Genomic DNA, 16,190 nt, shown 5'->3' on the forward strand with positions numbered 1-16,190 from the left:
ACGTAAGAAGAAAAGAGAGGTATTTTGAAATGAATTTTGAAGTGCATGAAGGTCTGGGGGATAGCTGCAGGCAAAAGTAGAGACAACGTGACCAAAACAGAAACTGGCATTTTAAAAAGTATAGCGCAGGTGTGATTTCTCATCATAGATCCATTACAACTGTGCAACATTTGACTCCAGGTATCCTTTAAAAAGTAATTTATGAAGTAATACGCTAACAATTTGTAGAATTCACTTAAGTAATTTAGGAGTATTGTGTGAATTATTGGTTGTGCACCAATGTACTACTGTTTCATATATTAGCCTAGAGATTGGATATTCATTCAAACTAAATACCACTGGATTTTTAAAAAGGTAGCTAATGAAGTCGATTTTATATTTGCGGTTTACAAGTTAATGGGCAGTTAATGGAGCATTTTCCATTGCCGTAACCTCTGTAAAAAAAAAAATTGGCAGCAAGGCGAAGTGGCTGCACCATTTCATCTCTGTTTATATACAGTTAAATGACAATCTTGCTGGGCAAAATATTTAAACAACAAATTAAGAGTTGTAGAACAATCAAGCCATGTCTCAGCTACACATAGCTTTTGGATTAATTTAAGTTTTTGCTTGATCTTCTTTTTACGCCTTTAACATTTTTTTGTCATTACTGAATTGCATTTTGCCTGGCATCTCCACCAAGACAAGATCCCAAATCAGCAGGGACATTTAACTTTAGAGATTCTACATTTTATTATCATCACTTTGATTTTGGGCCAAGCAAAGTAGATATACACGGAATTGAGTTATTGTAACTTCTGTGTGAGCTAATCTGCTTATAGTATGCTGAAAAGTAGCATCACAGAGCAGCCATATTATGGCTGCTCTGTGGTCATTTGTTATATTTATAATTCAAGGAATGAGAATAAAGAAAAACATCACAGATAACAGTCACATCGTCTAACCTGTCATTTATTTGACAGTTGTTTAAAACAGAAGAACAAACAGTGCTAACTTTGTGTTTAGCCTTGTTAAAAGATCTTAACACTTTATCATGTGGTTACAGTATAAAATCTATAAGACAAAAAGTTTGCAGTTTAAAGGTAACATTTTCATTATTTCATGAGTTCAGTTTAAAGACTAACAAAACACTTTCACTAATAAAACAAAAATGGGATGAAAACACACGTGAAATAACTGCTTTCCTAAAGTTAAAGGACCGTGGAACGCACTAACAAGTCGCTCATTCAGTGCGTTTCTTTTGGTGGGCCGAATGTTACAAATACCGTCCCGTCGTCCTTGGTGCTCCTCGACACTTTATCTTCAAAAAAGCGCCCGGATCTTCGCATCAGTGGGGATGTCATGACTTCGTATCTGGTTGGACTAATTTCAAACAGGGCAGATGTTTTACTGTCAGACTGTTTGGTGACAAATGTTGAAGTCCTGGAGGAAACAAATACATTGCCAAAGCCGTCGGTCTCTTCATAAGTTTCACTGACAGTCTTCGTGCCAATTATTCCTGCGGGTTGCTCTGCGGTTTGCACTTCAAGAACACTGACCTTGCGCTGTGGGCCATTTTTTGAAGATTCGGCAGCAGCGGACTCCAGATCGCTGTTCACATTTTGACAACTGTCAGAGCAGCTATTATTTTTTGGTTTAAATGTTGACATGGTTGGCTTTGGTTGATCACTTGGTTTTCTGGCAGCTGAGTGAATGGAGATGAATGATGGTGAAGACTGAGAGGAAGACTGTCTAATAAGGGGCTTGTTGTGCCCTTTTCTGGACACTTCCTCTTTGGAAAGACTTGAATCCAAATCTGTCTGGAGATTTACATCGCTTGTCTCTTTTGTCTGACCTGATTTGGCCTTGCTTGAAACAATGCTTATCTTCCTGATGTTGTTGGCAGGTTGAAAGTTTTGCTCAGATTTCAAAGACTCATCGAACAGCCCCGACAACCCTGCAATGTCAGCCTCAGATTTCAGATTGGAGACGGAGTACAGAGCCTTTTTGATCGTCTCTTCGATTTCAAGCAGCTTTGCTAAAGTCTGTTCCTTCAGGTTCATTATTTCCTTGCTTGCTTTTTCCAGATCTTCAAATGCCGTCTCAACTGAGGAGATGCTTTCAAGATCATCATCCTGGGTTTCTACTTCAACTTTCTTTTCCTCCATTTTACTTTGCTTAGCGTTTCTCCTTGATGTACCCATCCAAGTAGGGACATTCTGGTATAATGTATTCAATGAACTGTCATCTACACTGCTGGCCTCTCCCTCTATTTCTTGCACTTGAGACAGGATCCCCTTGAGTTCCTCTCTTTTTCTGAAGTTTTCAAAGATTTCCATGGCTGCCTTTACATTTCCTTTTACAATCTCTTCCATGTGTACAGAGAGCCTTTGTCGTCTTTCATCCTCTGTCTCTCTTGCCTTCTTCTCTCTTAAAACAACTTTATCCTCAAATTTTGGTTGCTTTTGGTCCGGGTTGTTTTCCTGCACATGGCCTGTAGCGACTGACGTCTGCAGTGTAGGCTCGTGCTGTTTTTCTTGAGGTTTGAGATTTGATTTGAATTCTTGAACAGACGTTTTTTTGGTCTTTTTATGACCTCTACCGTTATCATCTGTGATTGTTGCCTTCTTGGAAGTGTCTCTGTCCTTTCCTTCAAAGTTATTTAGTGCTGCCTTCAAGCTTGTGTTAATTTCATGCTCACCATCTTCATAACCCCTCATACATGTCTGTATCTCCTCAGCTGCATTGATTTTGTGTTTCACATTTCTCTCTGTTTTCACTTCACTGCTGTTTGACATGGTCATTTTGCAGTCTGATTTCCTCTCTGTGAGTTGTGCTGTTTCCTGTTTCTTGCTGCTTTCCTGAGCCTTTGGCTTGATTGGCAGATATACATTTGTTTGATTTGAGACTTGCATTTCTTCATTAGCACATTTTTGTTGTTGGTATGCTTCATGTGAGCATTGTTTACTGAGTTTTCCATGTGTTGTAGTTTCTTGGCTACCCACAGAGCTTGTAGGAAACGACTGGCTTTGTTTCGGACGAATTACTACACTTTTTGTATTTTCTTTAACAGGGCAGGAAATTTTGTTAGGTGATGTATTTGGTTCTTCCACGACTACAGATTTTATCCATTGTGGCTTTGGTGGTAAAGCTGGTTTCTGCTCCTGTGGTTTCTCAGTCTTTTGAGGCAGTGGAGGTGGACTTGGCCTTTCAGAGCGGGGTGATTTAGAGGTTCCGTTTGCTACAGGGTTGGGAGCTGAATTCTGTGTTGTAACAGATGGTTGTCCTTCACAGGTTACTGAAATTGAAGGAGATAATTTTGCATCAGACGGAGGCACAGGCACCACAACACACTGCTTGTGAACAGTCTTGCTCCTCTCTGAACAAGCCCTGCCTGAATTTCTGTATATCATGGCAGCTTTATAGTCTCCTTTGGATACATTTACGCTAGACTTCTCAAGAGATTTGAGAGCCAATTGCACATTACCGCTTATAATATTTTCCTTATCTAGGAGCTTCTGCTCTGTCGCTGCACTCTGCAGAGCTCTAATAGCTGCCTTCACATCTCCTCTGATAACTTGTTCTGTCTCATCTTCAGTTGTCTGACTATTAAACTCGCAACTTACAAAAGGTGGCAGTGATTCTGCGGCACTATTACTGTCTATAGCTGCACTCTGTTGACAAGCCTCAAAGGAGATATGGCTTTCCTGAGCTTTCTCTGTATCACTGACCTTCGGAGAAGTCCTGATTTGCTGGCATCTTGAGGAGGACGAACATGTTGATTGTGCCACTGATGATGAGCTTTCCTCTTGTGCGGACATATTCAGGTTGTATATTTTTCCAGGAATGATGACTTCCCGCTCTACTTGCATGCTTTGCTGCTTTGCCATTTCAAGAGACCTTTTAGCTGCTTTTATGTCTCCAGATATAATGACTTCTTTTTGTGCTTGGTTTCCTTCACTTTCAGGACCTTGAGCTGACAGGTCCATGTCATAAATAGTTCCAGGTGTAATGACCTCCCGCTCCACACACATGCTATGTTGCTTTGCACGTTCTAATGATTGCATTGTTGCCTTGACATCTCCAGGGACAATTTCCTCCTTTGGAACACAGCTGTCAACACTAACAGAGCACTCTGATGAAAAAACCTTTTTGGTGTTCTTTACGTCCCCTGGTAAAACATCAGAAATTGTTCGTTCTGCCTGCTCTTTTTGCTGATAGAGGCTTCTCTTTGCTTCCCTCACACCCCCCTGAACTGTTTCAATCTGTTCCTTAGTCAGAAGGCTCTGATCAGCTTCATCTTCAGATGCCTCGGTGTGAAGACTTTTGAGGTAATGCAGATCTCCCTTTTCAATGCAGCTTTTGTACAAATTCACATTTCCCTTCTCTGTTTCGTCCACTCTGCACGACGCTGCTGTCCTCTGACTACTGGCAGTAGCTAACAAATTTCCAATTGCAGACTTAACATCCCCCCTCTCTGTAACCAGACTCTCGGTTTTGATTTCGTAATTGCAGAGAAGTGAATAAACGGACATCTCTGCTTGTCCCGCCGCAGTCTCTTGCATTATGATTCCCTTTTTCAAATTATTTTGTGGAATGAGCAACTCATCAATTACCTGGGCAATGTTTTGTATTCTTTGATCGTGTTCGATGTTGACTGTGCCGGTCACTTGGGAGACTGGAAGCTCCACTACTGTTGTGTTAACTTTACCTTTTTCAGTTTCTCGCAGAAGAGTTACTTGTGGTTTGAGAGTTGGTCTGACCAAGAGCTGTAGCATGATGTTCCTGATGTTACCCTCAACAACATCCTCTTTCTCAATCTGCACCCCTTCTTTGTTTTCAAACATATATTTTGCCATGTTAACATTTCTGCTGCCATCTGCTTCTATTATGATGCCACTTGAGTGAACAAAAGCATTTTCATTCAAATACGAAAGGGTATCAGCCACACTGTTGGCGGTGATTTTGTCTAGTGGAGTGGTCTCAAAGAGCCAGGTGGTGCACTTCACATCAGCTTTTGGGATATCTTTAGCACTTTGCACTGAGGTTTCTTCTGGCTCCTTAATTTTGTCCAGGGGCTGCGATTCAAAGAGCCAGGTGCAGCGTTTCACATCTCCCTTCTGGCTATCTTCCCTGTGGACTGTTTTTACTGGACCCTGCTCCTGAGGCTCCCCTTTCAGGCTGTCAATGGTTTGATTCTCAAAGAGCCAGGTGGAGGTCCTGACATCTCCACGCTGCACATCAGTGACACTAACCATTCTCACAAACTTCTTGCACTGCTGCTCAGATTCAAATAACTGTTTATTCAGCTGCACATTACTGCTTCCAAAGTCTTCATTCACCCTGACTGAGAGCTCATCTCGACTCGTAAGGGAGTCAAGAGGTTGTGTCTCAAATTTCCACCTGGCTGATTTAACGTCTCCTTTCTTGACGTCCTCCTGGGTGACAGCTCGTATGACATAAACTTCATTCTCCGCCCTGATGGCATCGAGTGGTTTTGTCTCAAACATCCACCTTGCTCCTCTTACGTCACCACTCATTACCTCTTCCTTTTTTAGAGTTGTAACTTCATGAAACTGGCCCTCTTTGTCTTTGATAGCATACAGTGGCAGGGACTCAAACATCATAGTGCTTGACTTCACATCTATATTGCTCACAGGCTGCTCCACATTGACCCAATTCTGCTCAACGGGTTCATCATGAATTTTATCCAGTGATGATGTTTCAAATATAAACTTTTTCTTCTGGACATCACCACTTTCAATGCTCTCAACCTTTGGTGTATTTGTGTCATTGTTGTCCTTGTTGATCTGGCTCATGGGGCAGTTCTCAAACATCCAAGTAAATTTGTTTACAGAACCTCTCTCGATTTGTTCGCCTTGGTTCTGCTGATCAGATCCTGCCACGATTTCTGATCCTATTTCGTCAAGAGACTGGGATTCAAAAAGTTCTTTGACTCGCGAAACTTCCCCTGACTGAAAGTTCACTTGGCTGACACATCTCAGATTTTGGTCTGAATTTGTATCCTTTCTTATTCTGTCCAAGGCCTCTGTTTCAAAAAGATGTTTCACAGTTTGAACACCAACCTCTGATTGGACTGAATCTCGTATGGTGCTACAAAGCTTCAAATTGTACTTTTCCCCATCTTTGACGCTATCTAGAGGCTGTGACTCAAAAAGCCATGTAATGGACTTAACATTGGTATCTTCAATGGCTTCTTTATCTTTTGCTTTTTCCGATTTGTCATACAAAATGTCCATTGGCTGTGTTTCAAACAACCATTTACAGGTCTTCACGTCACCTTTGTGCGGTTCCTCCTCCAAAGAAGAGTTTTGCTTTGTCTGATTGAACTTTGAATGAATCCCATCAATTGTCTGTGTTTCAAAAAGCCACTTTGCCGTTTTGACATCACCTGTGTTGTCTTCCTGTCTTGTGATGCCTTTGATTACCTCAACATTTGCTTTTCCTTCTGCCAGTTGGTCTAACGGCTTCGTCTCAAACATCCACTTATAGTTTTTGACTTTCCCTTTAGTGAATTCCTCTCGGCTGACTGTTGTAACCTTATGAAGGTTTCCAGAGCTGTCTTTTATTGCATATAATGGAGTTGTTCCAAACATTTCTCTGTTACCTTTTACATTTCCAACTGCAATAGACTTTTCGTTCTCGGTAATCTCCTCCTCAGAATGAGCAATTTTGCTCAAAGGAATTTTTTCAAAAAGTTCTTTGAATCCCTTCACGTCACCTTTTTCAATCACTTGTTCTTTTAATGAAGTGCTCTTTTGAATGCTGCTGCTTTCAAATAACTGTTTTTTGTCTTTTACTTCACCTTGTTCTTCAGCTGAAAGGGTAATTTTCTTCAGGCTCCCAACTTCATAGCTATCACTAAGCGTCTCCATGGGCTGCGTTTCAAACAGCCAAAGGGAGGTCTTGACATCTCCCCCAATTACGTCTTCTTTTTCCAAAGACTTTTCTGCCATGTTTCCTGCTGCCAGTGGTTTCATTTCAAAGAATTTCTTCTTGTTGACGACATCAACCTCTCCTGTGCACTCAGCGATGGCTCCTTCAAATGTGTTCTCTCCTACAACTTCTGGTATTCTGTCAAATGACTCAGTTTCAAACATCCACCTCTTCCGGTCAACACCTCCTCGTTGACCCTCCTCTAGCGATATGCCCCGAATTATTTTCACGACATCAGTTCCCTTACTGATCAGGTCCAAAGGCTGGGTTTCAAAAAGCCAGCGGGCAGTGCAAAAGCCACTACTGTCGATCTCCTCCCTGCAGATGGATTTAATCTCATACATATTGCCACTGTTGTCTCTGATAGCACAGCAAGGTTCTGCCTGAAACAGTTTCACGGTCTTTTGGACATCACCTTTCAGCTCCTGAAGCTCAGATCTCAGTTTCAGGAAACTATGATCTTCAATGGAGTTGCAGCGCCCCAAGTCACTCAGTGCTTTAGACTCAAAAAGCAGACGAGTCCCTCTTACATCCCCAGGCTGTACGGGTTCTTTCAGCACTGCCTCAACTAGTTCACCCTCTTCATTTACGGATCTACTTAAGGAATCCAAGGGCTGGGTCTCAAACAACCACATTGATGTTCTCACATCCCCCCCTGACAGAAATCTGCCTTTTGGCAGACTGTAGTTGGGTGCTGTCAATATGTTCAAACATCGAGGAGGTGCTTCTTACATCTCCACCCTTTAACTCCTCATTATCCACCAGCTTTTTGGTTGAATGAGGATCTCCAATACTGTCCAGAGTCCAGTTCTCAAAGATCCATCTCATGGATTGCACTTCCCCCCTGATAAGCTGCATCTGCTGCCTGAGTGTTTTCTGACTGCACTGCCTTCATGATCTCATCATCCACTGCGTCATCGAGACTTGCCCGTAAGTCTGGGTGGATGTGTTTAAAGAGCCTCTTCAGCTCATTTTTCTGCCGTTGCTGGTAGAATGTGGAGAAGGTTTCTTTAGGTGGAGGCACGGGAAGGCTACTTAACGATGAAGGCCCTTCGTAATCGAAAGGTCTAGGTGGTACAGGGGGAGGTGGGGGGAGGGGCAAGTCATCTTCCTCAGGAGATGATTGTAAAACTGTGACTTTTCTGGTCTGGTCAGCCATCTTGAAACAATAAAAGAAATTAAAGAATATTATCAGGATCTAGTGATCTAGTCAACAAAAAGAGCATTAAAAAAATACATGCAAATATTAGAATGACATACATAGCAAGGAAAGCCATACTTTACCTTCTTTTATGCTCGCTTCGCTTCTTTTATGCTTTTTCACCCCAAACCATCCTCAGTCACACCAGGGTTACCAAAAACACTTCACAGCTGTTAGTAGGCAAATATCACACATACACCCCGCCGAGGCTGCTAGTGTGGCTAGTTGTTTTTAACTTTTTTAGGTGAAAAAAGTGAAAACAGTGTTAAATTTAAATCTGTTTTAAGTTTTTTTTTCTGGCTACGTTGTTGCAGTGTAAACTAGGGTTGGGCACTGTTAAAAGTTTCGGACAGGCTGCCATCAGTCAACCAGCTATTGTTGATATGTTCACAGAGGTATGCCACATGCACTGATAGAGACGCTTGTTGAAACGAAAAAAAAAAACAGAATACAGAAACACCTAATTGAGATGATTTTGATTCACTTTCAATCCCAAAATAAACATTCAGATGGAAATAACAAAAGCTAGATTTTGAGTTGTTGGTGTCCATGGAGAACCAGCAACTCACTGGTTTAAATCTTATTAGCTCATAAAGGTGCCAGGTCACCTCAGTAATACATTACTAATATAATTATTATTCATTCTCAGCAGCAGACCAAGTTCAGCACTGCTTAATGATTACCGTTGATCTGATAGTACTATTCTGATGGAGATACTCTGTGTCTGTGTTCAATTCTGTGCTGGAGCTCAGCTCAACAGAAAGGATGGAGGCACCACCTTGTGGTCATTCTCAGTTTTTCAACATAACATCCCTACATAACAACATAACTACATACAACTACAATTAATTAGAAACCAGAAAAATGTAAACAAAAGTAAATTATCTAAATGATTTAAACATACCTGACCCTTTGTGAAAAAGTAACAGCCCATAAACCTAACAACTGGTTATGCCATCCTTAGCAGCAAGAACTCCAATCAAGGCTTTGCAATAACCAGCAATAAGACTTTCACATCACTGTGAAAGACTCATTGTTCGGCCCTGAATTTCGGCCCTCTCTTCTTTGCAGAGTTGAAGAATTCAGCCAATTTGGAGGATTTTGACCTTGTCCATACTCAAAAACCCTCTCAATCTTTCACTAGGCCACTGTAAAACCTTCATTTTGTTTTTTTAACCATTCAGAGGTGGACTTGCATGTGTGTTTTCAATCAATGCCTTGCTTCATAACACAGGTGTGCTCAAGCTTCAGGGCACAAACTGATGGCTGAAAATTTTCTTTCGGGGTTTTTTCTGGTAGAGAGCAGAATTCATGGGACGGTTGAGGCTTGCAGTTCTTTAGATGTTGTTCTGGGCTCTTTTCTGAACTTCTGGATGAGTCATCTCACAATAGTTCAAGATCTTTTAGCGTACATCACTTTGTTAGACGGGTTCTATTTGAGTGATTTCTTGATTCAACAGGTGCCAGGAATCAGGTCTGGGTGTAGCTAGTGAAATTGAACTAACTTTTAGTAATTAATTCACAATTTAACATAAGGGGCACTTACTTTTTCACACAGGACCAGTATTGTTTACAAGATTGTGCTTTATGTTGCATTTAATGTGAGCCGTAGATTGACTGTGTGTTTGATGGTGGAAGCAAAGATTTGCACAGCACACAATACTGAGAAACCACGTTCTCCTGTAAAGGTTTCTAAATGACGTATACTGTACCTTACTGTTTTTCGCCCTTTTTCCTAGTGTACCAATGAATTCCTGTTAAACAAAGCAAAGAGTGATTTAAATCAGTTTGAATCACACAGAACTTTATTATTTGTTACATATATACATTAGCACTGTGTTCCACACATTTCAAACATGCACTAAAGTGTTGAGGCACTCCTGTTGTGACCTAGCACACTGAAAATTCCCCATTGAAGCCCTTGACCTCACTTTGTGAGGAGGAATGAGAAGCATCTCAGGAACTCACTGGTTGTGTTGGGCCTCCTGTGGTGTCAGTGGCTGCTGTTCTTGACAGATAGAGAGTTGATCTGTCTCTCACTGAGAAGGAAGTAGATGTTCTGTCTCTGGTTTGTCTTGTTGGGGTACCCCCTTTAGTCAGTGAAGAACTGTATTTGTCCTCTGCAAGAACAAGATCCCACATCAAATTAATGTTGAATTCTTTATTAGATTTGCCCAATAATACATCTGGAGTCTTGGGATTTCTAGTTTAAACCTAGTGGCACACACACATGCATAAAAGTGGAACTCAGATACTGCTGTATCCTAAAATAAGCAAAGCCGTGCGTGTCCAGTGTCAGCAACAAGTTGAATGATAACGCTGTGTCTGTGTATTTTTAGTTATGGTGGAATCTGTCTTATCACTGTTGTAGCTTCCTGTTACCTCATGGATTCTAGTTCACATGCATTATGCCATGAAACAATATATGTTTTAGTAAAGAGAGATATTGTAACAAACAAGTCAGATTATGAGCTTTGATCCCGGTAGATAAATAGGCCCACACAGCCCTCCCTGCTGCCCAGGACCATCATCAAAATGCATTCCACGGATTGACCATGATACCCAAGAAGAAGAAAAAACAGCAACTGCTAGCTCAGCTGGAGGGACACAGATTGTTTGCACATTGTTTGAATGGGCTCTCTCCCATCAAACCATCAACACCTGACCAAAAGAATGCGACTGCCCAGCCCAGTAAACCACATGCATGTGTTCTGAACTTGATTTTTGTTTATGCAAAAAACATTCCCTGCAATCAGACTGTATTAGCTGAAATTTGTTCCTCAGCTGGAGTTAAGTAAATATAATGAGTTTAGAAAAAAATTCAACAGCAGTATCATGAAAAATATGTTCAGAGGTCAACAGCACGGTGTGCTGCACAGGCCATCCAGCTGTAACTAATGGCCAGATTTAAACACACCTCCCTTTTCACGCACTAAGCCCTGACAGGACAAAAGGATGGCCTGGCGAGCCGGCGCCTCTCACGAGTCTGGACTTAAAGCATTTTCACAGATGGGTGAGCAGACAGAATCATGCAACCGACTGCCATGCCCACCCCATTAAAGTCCTCACCCAGTAAACCGAGAGGTCAACTGTCACTCATCATCGATGTGTGTTCACAAACATCCACGCAAACTTGTCTCGACAGAGGAGATAATGAAAAGACTCATTCTTACAGACTCAAAAGTGAAATTAAGCTTCAATGACACAACTGGAAACCTTTTTCAGTGATTCCAACGTTTTCTGAGCAATGTCTGCCGACATCTCTTTGATCTGGGTTAATTCTTCAGGAATGAAGAGGAGCTATTAGCAGCATGCTAATGGGAGGGAATTTTGGGATGCTGGCAGCTGTACAAATGATGGTTAAATGCAGCTGGCATTTGTTCTTCACCACCACCGCTGCCTTTTTACCTCCATCAGCTGTTGGCAATTGTAGCTACATTCATAGACTGTAATGAAAACCTACATCCCAAAGGACAACTTGTATTATAGGGTCCCAGATCCCCCAAATAGCACTGTGTGTTACACCATTTGCCTACTTCCAGGAGTTAATTTTTTTTCCTTCATTTTATTTTAATTTTCCAGTGTTTCTAAAGATATAGAGAAGGAAACAGACTAACTGTTTAATGGATGACTTCCAATTTCAACCATTTTTCTTAAATTTGAAGGATAGCGTACCGATGGGGTCTGACGGTTGATGAGCACTTAACACTTAATGAAGAGAGCATTATATTCATAAATTACTGCCTTTATAGCTCAGTCATAAAAAGACAGGAGCAAAATTGCAAATTTCAGAATTTTCTATACTTTGTGTTTGCTGTTGAAAAAATCAGTTTCTCGAGTACAACTTAATCTTGTCTCAACAATGACAGCATGAAATTTGACAAAATAAAGTCCAATAATACAAAGCATGTACATTCAGACACCTTTCTCTGTCATTATATAGTGCTATTGTCATTTTACTGTAGCGGCACAGTCACGCTATTTGGCCTCATGTGAAGAAAGTTGATAAATACTCACTAAAACACCATCCAGCGTTGTTTTCCCTGTGTATTTCTGCTGTGTTCACTCCCAGGACCCCTGTGATGTGTGATGTGTAGTAGAGCCTGTCTCCTCTTTCAGTGCTCTCTGTGACTGAACTCTTTCTAGTCCCGTGGCCTTGGTGACAGCTGATTTTTATCAGTGCCCGCTGTCCCAGTGGAAGACTTTGGCTATTTTGGGATGGTGGGCTGGCTGCTGCTACTCGCCTGAGTCAGTCACCTCTGTTAGTCACTGCTGGATTGGGACACCCCTCATTCCCACAGATACATTGTCACCTGCTATAACAGGAACTGGGTGGGACCAATAGTATGTGTGTCAGTGGGTGCTCAGTAGCCAATATATTGAAAGAAAAAATACAGACAAATGGTCCTATTTTGGTAAGTTCTACTTGGGTCCTGGCATTCATGAGGATGTCACTCACACGCCTAAACAGCATTTTCGGCCAACATAGACCTTCAAGTGTCCCATTGGACGAAACAATGTACACCCCCCGCACTGCCAAACTTACTCATGAACAGCTCAAGGAACATGACACAGATCCAAAGGAACTTATTTGGCCTCCAAACTGCCCTGATCTCAGTCCAATCTTTTAAAATGCCAATTCATACTCTCTTTTTCCACACTACCTACACTTTAAGTATCACTAGGACACAATTAGTGTTTTTAGATCATCAAAATCTCACCCAAAATTCAACAGAATTAGATGGCGAATGCTGGTAAATTACACCATAAGCCATGGGCTGTATTATGAAACACTACCAAATATTTCACCTTTATTTTGGAACAACCACAGCTGACATTACTGGTTGTCCCTTACTTATACCAGGCTCATCACAGCGTAAGGACGTCAGTATTGCTGAAGCAATATCAGTAATGGTTTGTGGACAGGCATGGCTCAGAGGGCCAAGGCCTGCGTCACGGTCAGGACTGGTAGTGACAGTCTCAGTCCTATCTTAAGCATGTGTGCCGGGCACATAGTTATGCATTTACAACACTACATCCTTGTCTTTATTTAGCTTCTTTTTCCTCCCACCACCAAACACCACATGGGTTGCCACTGCTTCGTAAACTCGGTCAGGATTTACATGGTGACACTTTAAATACTAGGCCTTGATCCTGAACTCTTTGCTCTGCGGCAACCTAATATAGATTCATTCGATATGCTTGAGAACTGCTGTTTGACATGCAAAGATGAATGTGCCTACATTCATATTTCAAAGAACTGTCAGGAACATATATATTAAACAGCTTAAGAAGTGTCCACTCGTCTTACCTTACATGACAATGAATCTCAAAGCTTCAAGGAAATTCTGGCACCCATCCCGTATCCCCTCCTAGATGTCAGTGATTGTAGTAAATATGAAATAAAGTACCATTGCTCACCAGGCAAGTGTCTGCGTGCTCTGTCATGAAACTCTGGAAGCCCATTCACAGCCCTGCTTCCGCCCACTTGAGTGGCTTTCTGTGGATAAACAGCATATTATGTTGTCAAGAGAATTATAACAGACAATATATGATTGTTTTGTGTTTCATTTTGGTGGGTGTGGAGTAGGACTGTCGAGACTTAAAATAAAGGGAGCTTAAAACCCATGATAGCTGGGTTAAGAGTTGGATGACACTCGTGTCACTTTCAGTAACACATAGCCAGGAAAGATATGCAGGATTAGTAAGATTTACTATTAACTGGTGCAGATTTTTTCTTTTTTTCACACAAACAGACTAACTACCTGGTTCTGGATGTAAAGTGCAAACATATCAGGTGAGTGCTTCCTTTAAAAAGTATGAAAATACTAGCGTTTCATTGCTACCTATACTGTATTTCATCAAATAAATTGCTAACTGCCAAATAGGCTACCAAGTGCAAAGCAAAGGACTAACGTTTCAGCAAAATTCAATTTAATTCAACTCACTTTTATTTGTATAGCACCAAATCACAACAACAGTCACCTCAAGGTGCTTTAAGAGAAAACAGAGAAAACCCCAACATTAAGATGACCCCCTGTGAGCAAGCACTTGGCGACAGTGGGAAGGAAAAACTCCCTTTTAACAGGAAGAAACCCTTAGCAGAACCAGGCTCACATCACGTGCTTGTTTCATTTGGATGACCAGCACTGTATTGTAACACTTCTTGTAACTGCTCAAGTAAGCAGCTGACACACCTGTGTAGCCGTGTTCTTAAGAAAAGTGTTATGACTTCTCCTGTCCTGCAGAGGGTAGTCTCTCACTGTGACATTGTCAGCTTCAGACGTCATGTTCAGCCGAGGGTTGCTGCTGAAGCCCTGCTGCAGGGTAGCTTTGGACTCGAACAGGGCACACAGGGCTTTGGTGCCCGTAGCCTCCTTCTGAGGAAGGAATTCCATGGAGCGACTCCTGGAAAGATTAGAGCGCCTTCCTGAGCCCCAGAGGACCACATTCTCTCTGCTGTCCTCTCGTCTCCATCCGCCATCCACCCAGCTTTCTGACAGCTAAAGACAGTAGTTGATTTTTATGTGTTTTTCAGTTTTAGCAGTATTTCCATTTAACAAACACAGGTGTAGACACCTACCTCAAGATTCTGCTCTGCTCTTTCAGGACTCCTTAGGTCAGAGCAGCTTTGGTAACTGTTAGGACAAATTTAATACCAATATATATTAACAGATGAGTGAATGAAGACAATACACAGTCAGCAAACATTGCCGGCACCTGTGAATAATGTAAATAAACTGTAAATGTTTGTGCCTCAGTAGAACTTACTGTTGCACCAGTTGAGAGACAGACTTTCTCTTCCAGCCGGGGGAAACTGCATTGACCCATGACTTTTCGTGAATCCCAGAAAGACTCTTCAAGGACTGGGTCCTCCTCAGGCCAAAAACCTCCATTGTATTCTTTTAAACAACAGCTGCAATTCAAAGCAACAGCATTTTTTCACCAAACTGCAAGCTTTTAAAACCAGACTGTCATTTAAAGCAGAATAGATCAAATCCACAAATGGTTTCTTTTGACTCATCAATAAACTCTAAATCTGACGTTCTTAAATTCAAGTGCATAACTGAGGTTTAACTTCTTTTGAGTTATTATACAACGGACACTGACACTGACAGTCATCTGACTCTGTTAATGTTTATGAATGTATGCACTCAAGCAGCAAACCCAGAGTCCTGGCTCGAGATGCCGTCTTATAAGAGTACGATACATACACGATTGCTGTTGCTGAAAGAACATTTAATGCGTTCAAATACGAAAGAAAGAAAGAATGACCTCTTAATTCTGAACAGAGAATTCATATTCACATATATATATTCTGTCTGACTCACATGTGAGTCAGCTACAAAGCAGTTGCAATAACATTGCAATACTAATGATGCAAATAATGTTCTTCTACCTAAAAAAAAATCAAATGAATATTCAGCTCCAAACCTGAAAAGAAGAAGAAGTTGTCACCATTTCTGTCTTTCCGTCTTACTCGTGGTTTAGGAGCATCTCTTACAAGACACAGCAATTCCTGGTGGTCAAAGTCCTAAAACACCTTGTGATTCAAGTCTTCCGGATATGATATCTGCCATGATAGAATCACCTGATGAATTTGTCTGATGGAGCAATAAAACTCTGATATTTATAAATGGAGGGACATGTATGCGGAGTAAAAAGCCGCATTTCCCCAAATTCTGTTTGTCTTTATTACGCTATACATATCACCAAAACACATTTTTAGTATCCATGTGTTTGTAAATTGTAATGCTTTCTATTTGATACTTTAAACACTAATGACCATGCTGACAGCTTGAGGCATTCAAAACAGTGAGAAGCCAGAGAGCCGACCTGCGTGACAGCTGGTCCAGTCAGATGTCCGTGCTGAAATGCCTGGCATAGCCGCTCTGTTACTGGATTCCAAACCAAAACCCAGAGCGGCAGCATTTTATCTGCACCTCTCACGCCTTACCCTAGTTACTGTGTTAGCAGCAGCAAGGGCCACATTCATCCATCTACTGTTCCACAGTGTGCTCAAACAGATGATAACATGTTTAGCTGATTCTGC

The 16,190-nt window shown here is 41.5% G+C and overlaps 1 protein-coding gene across 1 annotated transcript; it reads right to left on the reverse strand.

Moving 5' to 3' along the window:
* Nucleotides 1-2,218: 2,218 nt before the first annotated feature.
* Nucleotides 2,219-15,746, reverse strand: xirp1 (xin actin binding repeat containing 1). The gene is given in 11 exon segments (XM_019348321.2): nucleotides 2,219-3,277; nucleotides 3,711-7,589; nucleotides 7,591-7,779; nucleotides 7,781-8,095; nucleotides 9,850-9,891; nucleotides 10,106-10,257; nucleotides 13,559-13,637; nucleotides 14,335-14,640; nucleotides 14,721-14,775; nucleotides 14,909-15,053; nucleotides 15,572-15,746. Coding segments are annotated over 10 exon segments (5,145 nt in total). The 5' UTR covers nucleotides 15,034-15,053; nucleotides 15,572-15,746; the 3' UTR covers nucleotides 2,219-3,274.
* Between the last annotated feature and the right edge of the window lie 444 nt (nucleotides 15,747-16,190).

This window comes from Oreochromis niloticus, linkage group LG18 (genome assembly GCF_001858045.2).
Source record: "Oreochromis niloticus isolate F11D_XX linkage group LG18, O_niloticus_UMD_NMBU, whole genome shotgun sequence".
Lineage (NCBI taxonomy): Eukaryota > Metazoa > Chordata > Actinopteri > Cichliformes > Cichlidae > Oreochromis > Oreochromis niloticus.